At 38.0% G+C, this 16,589-nt stretch overlaps 1 protein-coding gene across 1 annotated transcript in view; it reads left to right on the forward strand.

The window, feature by feature from the left end:
* Positions 1-16,589, forward strand: part of SPATA16 (spermatogenesis associated 16) — a 227,036-nt gene that overhangs the window by 175,894 nt on the left and 34,553 nt on the right. Inside the window, exons 7-9 of the mRNA XM_036075653.2 lie at positions 8,653-8,799; positions 9,860-9,972; positions 16,208-16,372. Coding sequence (XP_035931546.1) covers positions 8,653-8,799; positions 9,860-9,972; positions 16,208-16,372 — 425 coding nt within the window. The remainder of the gene's footprint in view (positions 1-8,652; positions 8,800-9,859; positions 9,973-16,207; positions 16,373-16,589) is intronic.

A 16,589-nucleotide genomic window follows, 5' to 3' on the forward strand; every position in this document is an offset into this window, starting at 1 on the left:
AACATTCTTTTACACTTTTTCTTATGTCATATGTATTTATGTAAGGCAAGTCATTACACTTCTACAGTGGGGTATAAACAAACAAGTAAGTAGATTACTAATCCAGATAGTCAGGAAAATTAAGGTTTTCAGATTATGTAAGGCTTTTGTTATGCATTCTTAGTTAACTATCCAAGAGTCACTTTCTATAAGACGTAGAATCTAACCAAAACTGAAAAAGTAATAATTATGATAAAGATCAAGAAAAATTATGCTAATATACATTTAAGTTTAATTGTTGGTAATAATGTCATAATAATGTTATCATAATAATGGCATCACCAAGATGTATTCAACTTTTCTCTTTGTCTAGCTGTAAAAATGAATTCCTAATCCTCAAACTGTTGTGTCTTAAATAAGAAAGATATTCTTCCCAGATTCTTGAAGAGTTTATAACTGCCTTGCATCTCAGCTATAATATTTTAAGGATTCCATAGTATTTGTAGATATTCTGAAGTACTAGCTAAATCCCGATATCAGAAATCTTTGGTTTCAAGTGGAAGGAATCACAACTCAAACAGACTTCATTATATTTAAGTTTTAAAGGGGTAGGGGGAGGCATGGAACACATTGATTTACATTATTGAAAGATCCACAGGCAGCACTGCCTTTAAATGCAGCTTAATCCCACAGCTCACTCACTGCTCTATTTTCTGAAGTCAGCTTTATTCTCAAATCCTACCTGGTATTCCACTACCTGTACCATCCCCTCAAGTGCTAGGATCTTTAGTAATAGCCAAATGCTCAAATGTCATTACAGATCTCAAATCACACTGTCCTGAAGAACAGTGAGTGCCTCTTTCACACAGTCCCTGGACTTACTCTTACTCATTGGCCCAAATTGCACTTATGTTTATGATTGAACCAAAACTGAGGTCAAGGTAATGCCAGGATTGATTGGTCTACATCAGTTAGGTCTCACTTTTAGAGCAGGTAGAGATTGAGAAATTCTGTAAGGGAAAAAAGAGGTAAGGAGAGAATGCATAGTAGGTAGCCAACCAACCAATGTCCATTCTAATTCTTATATAGTGTAAAAATATAGCTGGGGACACCTGGGTAGCTGAGTCGGTTGAGTGTGTCCAACTCTTGATTTCAGCTCAGGTCATGATCTCGGGCTTGTGAGATCGAGCCCCATGTCAGGCTCCATGCTCAGTAGGGAGTCTGCTTAGGATTCTCTTGATTCTCTCTCTCCCTCTCCCTCTCCCTGCTCTTTCAAGCTCTCTCTCTCTCAAATAAATAAATCTTTAGAAAATATAGCTGTTTATGGGAATTATAACAACATTGTATTATTTCTTTGATTGTGAGTCTAATAAATATTGAAGAAAATAGCAGTATCTTTAATGTTGTATTGTCTCAGGTTTACTTTGGTGGGGATAAAATTAATGAACTTTCCCAGAATCAATATAATACAGCATATTAAACATAAAATTTTGGAATCAACATGAATTCCAAGTGAAATGGAAATGAACTAAGCATAAAAATCCTGTGGGATTATCTGTTTTTTCAAAGTTTATATATGGGTTATGAGAAGAAACTTAAAAATTCAAAGATTGGTTTTGGAGAAGTAGACCAGCAGCTTGAAGTGAAAAGTACGAATCTTAAGAATGGAAACCAATTTTTTCCACTTGCATCTAGAACTCTGAAATTATAATGAAGGTCAAGAGAAAATGTAGCTTATTATACAAAGACTCATTATACATAGAGCCTTCTCACACATCAAATGCAAAAATCAAAATATGCTATGTTTTTAAAAGTAGAAATTGTTTTATAATTTATGGGTGGCAATAATGATAACTTAGCTGCAAAGTTGCTGCCTTTTGCTATTTTCTTGCTGATGTGAATTTGTGGATAACTTCCAAGATAGAAGTATTGGCATTAAAAGGAGTACAAGATAAAACTCAGAAAATGGTTGGGAAAGAACTAATGACAAAGTGTTGGCATTACGAAGGTACTGTAGAAGCTAAACTCTGAAACTGATCAGTAAAAAGCAGTCATATAACACTGACATGGTCCCATCTCATACTGAGCAATTGGGACCTTTAGAAATGAGATTTTTACTCCAACCCAAAATGTCAGAACATTTTGTTATGGACAAAGGGCAGAGAAATGACATAGACGCCAGAAAATAGAGAAGGAAATGAAACTTAGAGAAAGGTGATGATAGAACACTAACAGATTTGCATACTTCTAAAAGAGTTTTTAAATTTCTTGTGCTTTTTCTTTTTTAAAAAACTTTGCTTTGAAAAGTTCTTTCATAAGAACTTTTGCCTGTGCTTATGATGAGGTGTCCAGCAGAAAACACTGATGCTGATGGCCTCTGTGTTTTGTACTTTACTTCCAGAGAGCTTATATTTTATGGATATTTAACTTCGTAACAGTTAAAGCTATCCCTCATATATATAGATGAGTCTGCTGATCTACAATCAATATTTCATGTTTGCGCAGATGCTTTTCTGGTGATGTCGACAGTTTCACTAAGTCAGACTCTCTCTATTAACCCAATCTTCCTTTGTGACTATGAGTTTGTATTTCTCAGAGAACAAGCTGCAGCAAAGGTACAACCCGAATATGAAACTAATTTTTCCATCCAGGCAAAGCTGCTCTGTTCAGTTGAGCATTTTACTCCATTGAGTTATTTAATACTGATTATTTTACTTCCCTCACTCTTCATAAGTTGAACAGAAACCACTTAAGGTTTAGGTAAAATAAGGAACAAAGTCTGTGTGATATTTTTTTCTAAGCTTAGTGACAAAGAAATAAATCATATCTCAGAAGCTTTGAACATTTTATTCATTCTTTTTGAAGTTCTTTTTTTGAAAAAGATTTTTTGAAGTTCTTTTTTTTTTGACCATTAAAAATTCAGGATTTGGAAAAGTTTGTTTTTGGATTCAAATATTGATGAGCACCTACTAGATGCTTGGGGCATGAACATAACTTGAAGATGTCATCCTCAAGAGGATTAAAACTTGTTGGGGAGATAAGACATACCCCAATGAAACCTTAAGAAATTCACTCTGGAGTGAATAGTATAGATTTCTTTAAGAGTTTGAAGAAGGATATTGAAATATTCAGGAAAACCTGCATAGACAAGTAGGACTTAAATTAGGTACATCTGGAAAGATAGTTACCAACTGAATAAAGCAAAAAGGAGAATATGTAGGTGTTTCTTGGTAGAAAGAAGTTTTCTGAACAAAGAAAAGTTCAGAAGCAGGATAAGCATAGGCTGGTACACATTAGTGAAATCAGCAGAGGTGATGATAAAGGTTTATACTGGAGAAAACGTAGGAATTAGGTACAGATTGTGAAACAGGTGCACACAGTTGAGACCTTGAATACCAGGAAACAAGTCACTGAAGTTCCTGAGGAAGGATGTGGCAACCACAAAGGCAATGTTCCAGAAATATTCATTGGGTGATGGTGTGGCATTAAATGATACTGGTGGCAGGGAGGCTGGTTGGGAAACTTTTTCTGTAATCCAGATGTTATGTGATCAGAAATTTGACCAGGGTGGTAGCAATGGCTATGCTAAGAAAGGAGTTAATTTGAGATGTACTACAATGGGCAGATTTAATTAGTTTTTGAGACTCACTAAATGTCAGAGATAAGAGGAAAGAAAAGTCAACAATGGCTTCCAGATTCTAAGCCCAAATAATTGGGTGAATAATGGCTATCCTTACAACACATTGGTGAAAAGCAAGGAAGAGGGAAGTTGTGGAGATTATAAAAATCACTTTTGAAGAATCTATTTGCTGCCTTCTGGTAATTTCTGTAATGATGAGTCAATAGCAATGTCCCAGGAGGCATTTGGAAATGCTGTGTTTGAATTTGGTGAAGATTTTTCAGACCAGACTAGAGCTTTGATCTTTAACCTTTTGTTTAGAAGTAGTAGCTAAAGCCACAAAAATAGAGAAAGCCCCCAAGAGTGTGTGTATGAAGAACTCATCAGTGAGCCAGGGACAGCTTGGGAGAGCACTGACTGAGAAGGCAGGAGGAGCAAGGAAGAAAGAGGAACCAGAAGGTGTGTGTGTGTATGTGTAGGAGAGAGGGGGAAATAGAGACAGACAGAGACAGAGAGAAAGAAAGTAAAGAGACTGTCACTGAACTCCAGGGAGGTGACTTCAAGGAGGAGGAGGAGGGCAATCCTACAGAAGGTCAAGCTGCATGAATGATTTGAAGACCTGAAAACTGGTCAGTTCCAGCCTTCTGTGGTACGATGAAAGATTCTTGATAAAGGGCAAACTGTATCCTTTTTTGTTGAGGTGAGACATCTTTCAAAAAGAATTGCAAGATTACGTTTCTGTAGGAAACGTAATCTGCATAACCCATCTTTGATATTCTTTCTTAAAGCATCCATTGCCCTAGTGGTAAAAACCTGGAACTCTGTCATACCTGCAAACTGATTTTTTAATAATAAATTTGGTCATGGTCATCTAAATTTCATCTCTAATTGTGATAAATTTTCAAAGGATGCATTAAGGTATTTATTTCTTCTCAGTTCTTCTGGCATGACAGAAGCAAAGAAGACATTTTTAATCAATTCAATTTTCCTACCAAAGAACAAAAAAATACAATCTGGTTAACTCTCATATCCATCAGGGGCACAGGGCTTTTCGGACGTAGGTAGAGGTTTATGAGCATAAAATTGAGAACAATTAGCACTCAAATTAATGTTACATGAGATTCAACATCTGGTAAGTATGTCGTCATTTGGGGTCATAGACCACCTGCTAGGCTAAATGTTCATACAACTGCAATTTACTCTGCATACAAATCGAATAAGAATGATACTTTAAAAAATATTTTTTCTAAACTTAACAGTATGAATGTAGGGGCCTCTCACATTTTAAAACTTCGACTAGAAGTTAATAATAGATCGAACACACAAGATGAAACATATAGGATCAAAAGGAACAGAAAATACTTTTATTTTTGCAAGCATATTTTATAATAAATTAGCTATAGGGCTGACATTAGTTTCACTAGTCAATCTAATCACTGGCCCTATTAGTATCAGTCTCCTCTTTATCCACCCAATATTTATGAGCAAGAAGAATTCAACCTCTCAAAGTCCTCCTGTTATTTATATAATCGAGCTCTCAAACATCTGGCTGCTTCTGGCAATAGAACTGCACCAGAAAATGACAAATCTCAAGATGCTCCCTGCAAACCCACTACAAACACCAGCCTCTGGACAACATACCCCAGTCACTTCTGAACTTCGCCGCTCTGGGGCATCCTATCACTTCAGTGTAGGCCTTAAAGTTTTAAAGGTGTCCTGCCAGGAGCCCTCCCTGTGCTAACAGATTTCAGCCCTGGGATCCAGAAGCTTCTATGTCTGCATGCTCTCTGGATTTGTGTGGAGGTCAGAGCAGCCATAAAGGCTTCCCACACCTATTCCGGGGGCTTCTGGCCTTCCAGAGACACCCAAGAAGCCAAGATCATCTCCATAGGACAGCCCCCAACATCATCCCCAGCATGGCCTGGAGGCCCTCAGGCCTTCTAAGTCAGGGATCAAAACCAGATTAAAAAGCAAACCATAGCCAGGGATCACATACGTTCTGGCCTCAATCTCCAGAGTATGTCAATTCCCGAAAATGCTGACAATTTATAAATGCTGGCATCTCATAGAGTGCTAAAGGATGATCACAATCAAAAGAAATGTGATGACCATTTATCAGGAGGGTGAGCTAGTGTCCTTTTTATTTTTACTTTGTTGCTTTTTCAAGTGATCTGGTTATTGGCAACTTCAGCAAAACTGACAAACTCTTCCCTTACCGTATAGAGCAAGACAGTATTAGGTTGGAAGCAAGCAGTATTAGGTGTTTCTGTGATGATCTAATGCAGATTTCAAAAGCAAAGAAACTTCCTGCACTTTTGAAATTGAAATGCAGAAATCACATTTTTACCTTGTTTATAGAAATGAGACCTCCTTTTAAGAAGCAGTTCGTAATTCAAACACCAACTCAAGAGGCATGTTGAATCTGCACGTTAAAGCACACAAAAGTTACTCTATTAGTTCTGAGAACCCTTGTGTGCTTGCTGTACTTTTTTAGACAGGGTAGGAAATGTTCTATCTAGAATTGTGTCTGTTAAAACCATCTATTTATTGGCATTGCCATGCTTCTGGAACACGTTTCCCATTGATTTTCAGAGTGATGATTATTGTCATGGCTAAATTGTCCTGGGGATAGTTTTGGGAGTTAAGTTTTGATGTCCAGCTCCCTGACTTTCAATTCTGGCCCCTCCATTTGCTCACTGTGTGATCTTAGGCAAGTTTGCAACCTCTTCTTGAAGCTTCAGTTTTGCCATCTGTAAGCTGGGCATAATAATATGCTCTGTCCTGCATGGTTGTTAGTGAAAAAGATAATCCTGAAAAAGTATATAGCACAGAAGTGCCAGATAAATGTTAGCCCTCAAAAATCTAAAGGGATTTCTGATCTTGAGTCACCAAAGAAAGGCTAAAGCATGTCTAATATATTTTGTTCTGTGTGTTTAAAAGATATTGTGTGATATTTTAATTTTTTCAATAGTAAGCATACATGTTAACTCTCTGTTTGACAAGCATACCCTATTTACTTAACCAAAATGTGCCAAAGAGCTTTGAAAAATTGTTCTGGGGAAGGGTTTAAGGCGGCTATTGCATGTGAGGTGTAGAACGGAGTATAATCACGAGGGTGGGTGGTCAGTGTCCTAGGCTCCAAACAGAACAGCTCTACTTTTAGCAACTTTAAATATGAGGCTTCTTAGTAAATTTTAGTTTGAACAAAGGGTTCTGCAGCTAAAAACAAGAATGGAGGATGCCAGGGAGGGTGGATAAAAACACTCATGGTTTACTACATCTATTATTTTTTTTAAGATTTATTTATTTATTTTAGAGAGAGACAGTGCACAAGCAGGAGGAGGGGCAGAGGGCGAGGGAGAGAGAATCTCAAGCAGACTCTCTGCTGAGCTCAGAGCCCCACGAGGGGCTCAATCCCAGGACCCTGAGATCATGACCTGAGCCGAAGTCAAGAGTCGGCCACTTAACCAACTGCACCACCCAGGCACCCCTGCGTCTATTATTTTTTAAAGACAGATTACAGATAAATAATGAAGGCTATATCTGAATCATTACCATTTAAGTTCCAATTCTACATTAAAAATTGACCTTTAACTAAATCATAATTCAAGGATTTTTGGAATTTCATCTTTTTCCCTTTCTGGCAGTGTTAAGTAGGGAGAGCTCATTAAACCCCCTGTTCATCATCCTTCATTTGTGAAGTCTATCACAATTAACCAAAGCTTTATTACTCAGAATGGAAATGAATTAAGTGAATCTGGCCACCAAGACTCTACAGATGACATCTGTCCCTATATTGAAAGTAATCAAGAGCCAAGCAAGCCTGAAGCAGAATACAGTGGTTAGGTCCTGGAGTCAGATCGCCAGGTGTGAATCCTGCTTTGTCCACTTATAGGTTGTGTTCTTTTGTAAGTCACCTCCCATCTGTGTACCTCAACTTCCTATTCATAAAATGGGGACAATAGCACCAATTTTGTGAAGTTATCATGAGGATTTAAAAAGACACTGCACTGGAGCACCTAGGTGGCTCAGTCGGTTAAGCCCCCAACTCATGATTTTGCCTCAGGTCATGATCTCAGGGTCCTGGGACCGAGCCCCACCTTGGGTGCCTTGCTCAGAGTAGAATCTGCTTGTCCCTCTCCCTTTGCCCCTCCCCCTGCTTACTCATTCTCTCTCTCCCTCCCTCCCTCTATCTCTAAAATAAATAAATGAATAAAATCTTTAAAAAAGGAGAGAGAGTATTAAGGAGGGCACGCTCTGCATGGAGCACTGGGTGTTACATGCAAACAATGGATCATGGAACACTATATCAAAAACTAATGATGTAATGTATGGTGATTAACATAATATAATAATTTTAAAAAATAAATTAAATAAATAAATAAAAACTAATTATGCACAAAAATAAATAAATTAATTAATTAAATTAAAAAAGAGACAATCTGTACAAAGTACTTAGAAGAAGGGAAGGTAGAAAGTAAGGGCTCAGTAAATAGCTCTCATGGTCAGTAAGTATATGAGTCTGTTTTACAACCTTTTTCATGACACTTGAATTATTTCCAAGTCAATTGCAAAAGTTGGTACATTTGTCATTTCAAATTTTCTTTAGCTATGGGAGAGATGGTAACTAAATTAGCCTGATATTTTAATTCTCACTTGGTAATTGTTCTCTTTCCTTTCATATAACATTATTTCTTTAAATCTTAAACTATGAACAGAAAAATCAAATTCTCTTGAAAAGAGCACATAGAAAACTATTAAGCCTACAAGCTGGTCCTCAATTTTCTATTATTTTGAATATGGGGAAAGAGATCCATGGAACCCAACCATATTTTACTATTATGTTCTGTGTGTGTTTATATTTTAAGAAAAGTATAAATAATGAAATGTGATTTTGATATATCATCTATTTGACATTTCGATACATATATTTTTACTTTGTACCTTTAATATTTATATTTATCATGTCTTCCAAGTACAGTTCCTAAAATTTAGGAGAGGAAAAAATACCCTTTGTTATCAATGTCTTTAGTTCATTTCCTGTTGTATTTCAGATCTCCAAGGACTCCACATATTGCCTCAGACAGTTGACTGGTCATCTTTTCCTCCCCAACAATATCTCCTGACTCTTGGGTTCAAAAACAAAGAAGATGGGAAATTTTTGGAAAAACTATCAAGTAGAAAGCTGCCTACATTTACAGGTAAATCACCTGGACTTATTTTTATCCTTTAATGCTGTTACAAGGCAGGAATTGTGCATTCTTCATCAAGTCTTATTCATCATAAGGCCTAGCATATAGATGGGCTAGGCCCCCAAAAAATGTTTATCAGGTTATAATGAACTCCTTCCAATCTTCCTTGTGGGTTAGTTAACAATACCTGGGATTCAGGTTCCCCCAAGACCAACACATTTCTAGAATGTCCGCCTCCCTCACTCCAACCATCTCACCCCAACCACGCTATCACCAGTGCCTAAGCATAAGGCACTTAAGAATACAAGTTTTTGTCATAATCAGTTAACAAATGTAGAAGAAAATTATCCAAAATACTTATGTGAAATCAAAAATATAGCCAATGACAAACTTAAATCACTTGGATTATCCGTTATTATATTGATATTTGTTCCACTCTTTTCTTATGTAATTAACCGAGAGCTTAGATCTCCTGAAGAGTTATTACAGTTAAATGGTATTCAGTAATTCTGTTGAAACTTCCAAAACTCAAGAAAATATTCACATGGAGTCGAAGTCTCAGATTTGTGGGCAAAATTCACGACAGGTTGAATTTCTTCCTTCAACTCTACCCACATAATTAAGGATTTGTGTTTTGTCTGGCACTCTATTCTCTGAGACTTAGCTCAACTTCAAGCTACATTCAAAGTCAATGGGATCTACACACTTGAATAATACCTGGGAGGAACAAGACAACAATCAGACGCATTTATGACAAAATTTTTTCACAAGTCGGGAAAAGCATACTCTGCAGAGAGGAATGAATTGTTATAGGCTGTCTCTTAGATCTCTCAATCAGGAAACACAACAAAATGAATAAATGATAGTCTCTAAAGGGCAATGTCTCCTCTGCCTTTCTCCTCATAGATCTTTCATTGCTATGCATGTGGTCTAGGGATGGTGCTAGTTTCTACACTAAAGATTTCATATCTATTAACATTGAGATATCTGTTTATAGCTTGCTAAAGAAAGCATTTTGAAATGTAAGTCTGGAAAAAGTAGTATAAAAGTTTATTGTTACAATTTTTAGAACATAAAACTCCCTTCAGTCCGCTGACCAAAGAAGACACAGTGAGACACATGGAGACAATGGGGAAGCGAATCTTGCCAATATTGGATTTTATTAGAAGCACCCAATTGAATGTAAGTATATGAGTCTTTTATATTTGTCCAATGCACAAATATTAGACAATTCTAGAAGTATGGAAAGTTTATGGTACAAATATTGCAAGTATTGGAGGGTTTTAGAAACATTCATGGTAAATCTCATCTGCAAAACCAAGCAAAGTTTAGCTAACGATTTTTTTATATTTTAAAACATATTACAATACTATACTTTGCAATTTCCAGCATTTATTAGGCTAGTGGCTCTTTGTGGGTTTTTTAAAGATTTTTATTTATTTATTTATTTGTCAGAGAGAGAGAGCGCGCAAGCAGGGGGAGCGGCAGAGGGAGAGGGAAAAGCAGGCTCCCCGCTGAGCAGGGAGCCCAATGTGGGACCCGATCCCAGGACCCTGGATCATGACCTGAGCTGAGGGCAGACGCTTAACTGACTGAGCCACCCAGGCATCCCAGCTCTTTGAAGAGCCTTCTTCTTTGTGCCTTCCTGCTATCTAATTCAAGTTTGCAGTGTATTTCTTACTTCAGATCAATAACAAAATTTTAGTAAACACAGTGTTTCCCTATTTCATATACTGGGCTATTATGCATAACTATTTTGTTACCTACACAAGAATTTGGAGTTTTCAAACTAGTGCCTCCACACCACACTGATAAATTGGATGCTTCCCTAAGCACTGGCAATTGATCTTTGTATACCCTTAGGGCAAGTTACCTAATCCCTATTTCTGATCTGGGGAAAATATGCCCTTTCTACTTTTCAGTGTTAAAAAGCCCAAAATAAGGGGCGCCTGGGTGGCTCAGTCGTTAAGCGTCTGCCTTCGGCTCAGGTCACGATCCCAGAGTCCTGGGATCGAGCCCCACATCGGGCTCCCTGCTCCGTGGGAAGCCTGCTTCTCCCTCTGCCACTCCCTGCCACTCTGCCTGCTTGTGATTCCTCTCTCACTCGCTCTCTCTCTGTGTCAAATAAATAAATAAAATCTTTAAAAAAAAAAAAAAAGCCCAAAATAAGACCTAAATTATGCTATGCTGTTTTACAAAATTTAAGCCGTTATACTGAAAGAACATAAAGGGAACTTCTCATTAACAGGCTATAAATGTTGCAGATTTCCCCTTTTTAAAATATTTTTCAAAAGGCCTATAAGCTGGAAATTTTGAAGAATTTTCTTTTTGTGGCTTCTGTATTACATCATTGATTTGATGTTCTTACCTTACAAGAGGAACCAAGGGGGTCATCACAAACAGCTACTTAACATCTGTTCAGCAGTTTATCTGCTCAATAACATTATTCAGCATTTTAGAAAAGCTATAAAACCCCTAATCTATTTGCATGATTTGTAATTCTATGCATTACAAATACAAAAGCACATTTTTACCCATTTTCCTACCACATATCTCCCCCTTCCCCATAACTGTGTTCCACTCGATTATCTCCCCTATATTTCTATTATGAAGAAATCCATCTCTGTTTTCTCACAGTTCTAGAAGCAAGAAGTCCAAGATCACGGTGTCAGCATGGTCAGGTTCTGATGAAGGCCCTCTTCCTGGCTTGCAGACTCCCACCTTGTCTCACATGGCAGAGAGTAAGCTCTCTGGTGTCTCTTTGTATAAGGACATCAATCCCATCATGAGGCCTCCACCCTCATGACCTTGTCTAATCCCAAAGGCCCCATCACCATACCACCACATTCAGGGTTAGGACTTCAATATATGAATTTTGGGTGGACACAAACGTTCAGTTTACAGCAATCTCATTGGCTCTACCACAGATTTTAGGTCCTGTTCTCCAATTTACCCTCTATCATAACCTCCTCCAGCCACACACACACCATCACCAACCTCCCATCTTAATTAGAGATCCACATACATCATCCTTGTCATCATCAGACCCTTGCACGTAGTGGAATCTTTGTTAACAAGAACCATCACCATACAGCATTATTTTACCTCATCGGTTCATGGTTAGCCTAGCAGAGCCAGTGTACTAGAAGTTGTGGAAGTGATCTGTGTCCTGGCTCATTGGGGTAATACCTGCCATACCTTGTTACTTGTCAGGACACTGGCCACATCACCTCTTGCCAGCTCATATCTCAGTGTGTCCTGTATGCAGGTTGGGCCCATCTAGGCATCATGCACTTTTTAAATGTTCTTAACTCATTTTCTTTTCACCCTTCAAACAGCATTCTAGCCACTTAGAAGTTGGTATATGCCTGTATCTTTATGTGTCTATAAAGGAAATTTGAAAACCATAACTAAGATTCTTGGCATCTAACTAATAACTCAATGTTCTTTAAAGTGAGTCAGTACTGTGCAAGGAATTTTATCAACGTTTCTATGTTAGCTTCTATGGGAAATAATAGTTTTTGGAAGATTATCACAAAGAGTTTAATGGAATTGAAGCAAGTGAGCCAGAAGGTACCCAGGGACCACAAGTATATCCAAATATTGGCCTCTAGGTTTTTTATTATATGCCCAACCACAGCTCCATAAAGCAGGACTGAATAAAATTGGCTGCAAAGGTAACCTAGCTTAATGAAGCAAGTAATGAGTTGGTGAGTAGAAATTATTCCTACATGGTACCATTAACTGTGACCCAAGAAGCACTCAACAGTGTTTTTAAGATTCCCTGAAGTGTGTTTTTCCTTGCCACATAGCAAATGCTGTCCACTTGAATGTTTAGGTATTGCATTGTTCTTATTAGTTGTCACCCTCACTTGTAACGCCTATAGATGAAGACTTTTGTCCATAGTTGTGCTCTGTCTGTGTAACCCTAAGGCAAGTCATTTAACCTCTGAGCTATTTTTTCTCATTTATTAAATAAGCTGATATCTGCCATGCCCACCTCACAGAGTTGTTGTGAGATCCAAAGTACATAGTCCATGTTGAAGCACTTTGTTCAGCATTACAAATTTCAGAAGTTTTAATTATTTGTATTGGTTTTTAGTGTGCTTTGACAAAAGGACTGTTTTATAGACCTTTCTCTTTCTTGATACAAGTGTGTACTCTGAAATTATATGTCCTTCTGAAATGAAGATTATGTGAGTGTCCTATAGATTTCTAATTTTTTTCCTCAGATCACTAATGTGCTCAGATCTACTCACAAAGGCAGGATTAGAAGTGTCATCTCCAGCCATGGAGTAGATCTACTAACCAGAGTAGGCCTTCCCAGGGAACGTGAATTTTCACCTCTTGCCATAAAATTGTAGAAGGAGAGTATGAGGGAGGTTTCTATGTACCAGGCAATGATTCTCCTTACACTCTGATCCCAGTTTCCTTATCCTTATAGATTTTTTTGCTAGGCATACAACAATGACACATGGCCAAACAAGAATGATTCTGACATTGTAAGAGTTATAATCTCAAATATTCTACCACCTTCCTACCTGGTGGCTTTTAATCCCACTGAACAGCAATCCCATTCAACCAGTAGCTCTGCCCTAATGGTATTTTTCCTTCTCTGGATCCTTGTCCTAATTATTTCACATGCTACCGGATGCCACTGTGCTTCTCCATTCATTAACTTTATTGGCTGCTGTCAGTTTCAAACCTTATGTACTGTGCTTCCTGGGTTAAATGTTAAAGGGTTAAAATAATAAAATCTCTTGCCGTGCGTGAAGCCTTCTTCACAGGCTGACTTGCCAAAAAATGACCTAACCATGTTTTTAATACCTCATTAATTTTACTTTTAATTTCCTCTAAGTGAAGCATAAAAAATGTTTACATATACACATTTGAAATGAACAGTAATATGTGTTTTCTATCCCTTTTTGGCAATTAATGTTTCTATATGTATGTCAAATGGAAATATATTCCAAATACTTGGGCTCTGCTTTCTGGTGGTATTACACAGTACCACTTATTTGCCAAACATTTAACCATACCTGCTATTAAATCTAGGCAAATCTCTGACTGAAGCCTTCATTTGAGCTTGCTATTTACCTAACCTTCATTGTACCTGTGTGAGGTTTTAGCTTCAATCTTGGCCACTTTATTACACTCTCCCCAGCAGCTAAAGACCCCTTTGATCACTCCTGAAGTCTCATAGGGAGGGCTACTTCTCCTTTAGATTTAGCTCTTGGTAACATTAGATGTTTAAGCTACTTCCTTCATGTTTCATTATTTCCTTTATTTTCTTAAAGCAACAGCATTGAAACATTCCTCCTGGCATTAGATAGCATTTGTACTTCTTTTTCACTTTGTCTCTCAAAGACCCCCATCTTATATAGGTAACATATTAATCTATTAGTTTCCTGATACCCAAAACTGCATTGGCTTTGGGGAGAGGAGGAGGATAGGTGACTATTAGCAGTCAACAATGTTCTGTCCCTAGTATCTGATTTGTATGGAGCACTTCCTGTTTTGTTATGCATCCAACAATCAAGCTAACAAAGCACCAGTGCCTTCCACTATTTTTATTTTCCTGATGTTTTGGAAAATTACACTGATAGATTATGTTCCCGAGCAGACTGCTGTTGTTTCTGCTCTTTGGAGTTGAGTCACTACACTACTTTCCTACAAGGAGCCCCGTTGTTTATTTTAAAGAAGAACAAAGAAAGCAATTTTTCTTCAGAAAGAAAACGGTTTCTCCTGCAACTTGCTTTTCTCTATTTGACAGAATCCCATTGTTTAGCTGCATGTTTAAACTAAATGTGTAGGCTAGCTATTTTGTCAAGTCAGAGAAGGGATCCCAAATCCACAATTTGCAATCATTGCTCCTATAGGTTTATAGGTTTTCAGATAAATGATTAATCATAAAGAACAAATTAGCAGAGATAGAGGGACATTAGTCAAGTGGCATAGATAGGTGTTAGGGAGACACACAGCAAATACAATGCAATGGTGCTCAGCCTTCCTGTATTACCAAGATTCTACAAAAGTGCCAACTTCTAGAGGTCAGTGTCCATCAAAATATGAGTATGACATTTCAGAAAGAACTGCTTTGCAAATTCAAGTTGAAATTCAGATGCTCTTTAGTAATGCTAGTTTCTAGTAATTTTTCTCTTTAGAAGAGATTCTATTTGAAGAAGAAAAAATCATGTCTGCCTTCTGTAATGTCCGGGGAGTAAAATTTGTTTTATAAGCATGCACAAACTAAAATCGTCCTTGTTCAGATACTAGGCTTTAAGATGGTGGTTTGTTCAACTTCCATTTGAGATATTCGAATATGGGGGGCGGAGGGGGCACCTAGCTAAAATTCATGTTCCTAGGGCCACATATCAAGAGATATGTGATTCACCGAGTAAGGCCCAGGACTCTGCCTAGTTAACAAAACCTTGTGATTCTGGTACAGCTGGTCCAGTAGGAACCCTGTTATAAAGGAACACTGGCCATTCAGACTTTCTCTTCTGGACCAGGATGCAGAATGCAGTTGCCAAATTAAGTCCTCCTGCAACCTCCCACTTCTTACCATCCTACACACACAGCAGAAATCCAAAGCTTTTCTATTAACTCCTAGATACCCTTTATGCCCCCTTTTTCCTAATATAAATGAGAATTTTATGATAAACTTTATTTCTCCTATCAAGAAGTACAATTTGTATTCAAATTTTTAGAGAAGGTAATGTCTCCTCTTTTATGGCTGGCAGTTGAAAAACACATAGGTGGGCCACCTTATTAAAAGTATGCCCAATTTTAAGAAAGCCCAAAATAGGGTGCCTGGGTGGCTCAGTCAGTTAAGCATCTGCCTTCCACTCGGGTCATGATCTCGGGGTCCTGGGATCGAGTCCCACATCGGGATCCTTGCTCAGCAGGGAGCCTGCTTCTCCCTCTGCCTGCCACTCCCCCTACTTGTACATGCTCTCTCTCTCTCTCGCTCTCTCTGACAAATAAATAAAATTAAAAAAAAAAAAAAGAAAAGAAACAAAATAGCAGGCAACTCTTAGCTCCTATGATGTTTTGATGACATAGATAAAGTCGCCCTCTTTCAACGAACATGACTTTGTGGGATCTCCACTAGGAGAATGGAATGCATGTTCAATTTCAGTCCCCTCTTTTCCACTCAGCCCAGGTTCCTTATGCAGGGCCACCTGCAAATCTTTCTGAACAGTCTTGCAAAGCATTCCCCTTTATATACATTCATCTGTTTGAAGGAACGGTATAGATGATTCTCTAAAATAATGGAAACAAACATTTATTTGTGCTAGGTACCCATTGCTTCAAAGGATGTAAATATAGTACAATAATCCCTGACTTCGATCCCCAGGGAGAAGTCTATTTCTGTGATTTTGTTCTAAAACATTTCCTTTTACTGGGAGAGTAGGGGAGTTTCCACAGGTGCTCAGGTGTGGTGGAGAAGTTGCAATACGCCAGCCTCCTCAGCGGACTGCAGAGAGTGAAGGAGCAGTCCCAGGTGATCAATCAAGCAATGGCGGAGCTAGCAACCATTCCCTATCTACAGGACATCAGTCAACAGGAGGCGGAATTGGTAAGTGTTTTTCTTTGTTTAAGGCTTTCACGGGCCCTGGGCTAACAGAAGAGCGATATGTTCTGAAAAGAAAATTTGTGAGAATCAATGTAGTCTGAGGGCAAACTGCCCAACCCTCCTGAGGCATTTTAATAAAGAAACTGGAAAATGTAGGAAAGTGTTTCTGTCTTTTATTTGCTCTCATTGCCTAGCTTCCATTTTTATAGCAAAAACTTTG

Source organism: Halichoerus grypus, chromosome 1 (assembly GCF_964656455.1).
Source record: "Halichoerus grypus chromosome 1, mHalGry1.hap1.1, whole genome shotgun sequence".
Taxonomy (NCBI): domain Eukaryota; kingdom Metazoa; phylum Chordata; class Mammalia; order Carnivora; family Phocidae; genus Halichoerus; species Halichoerus grypus.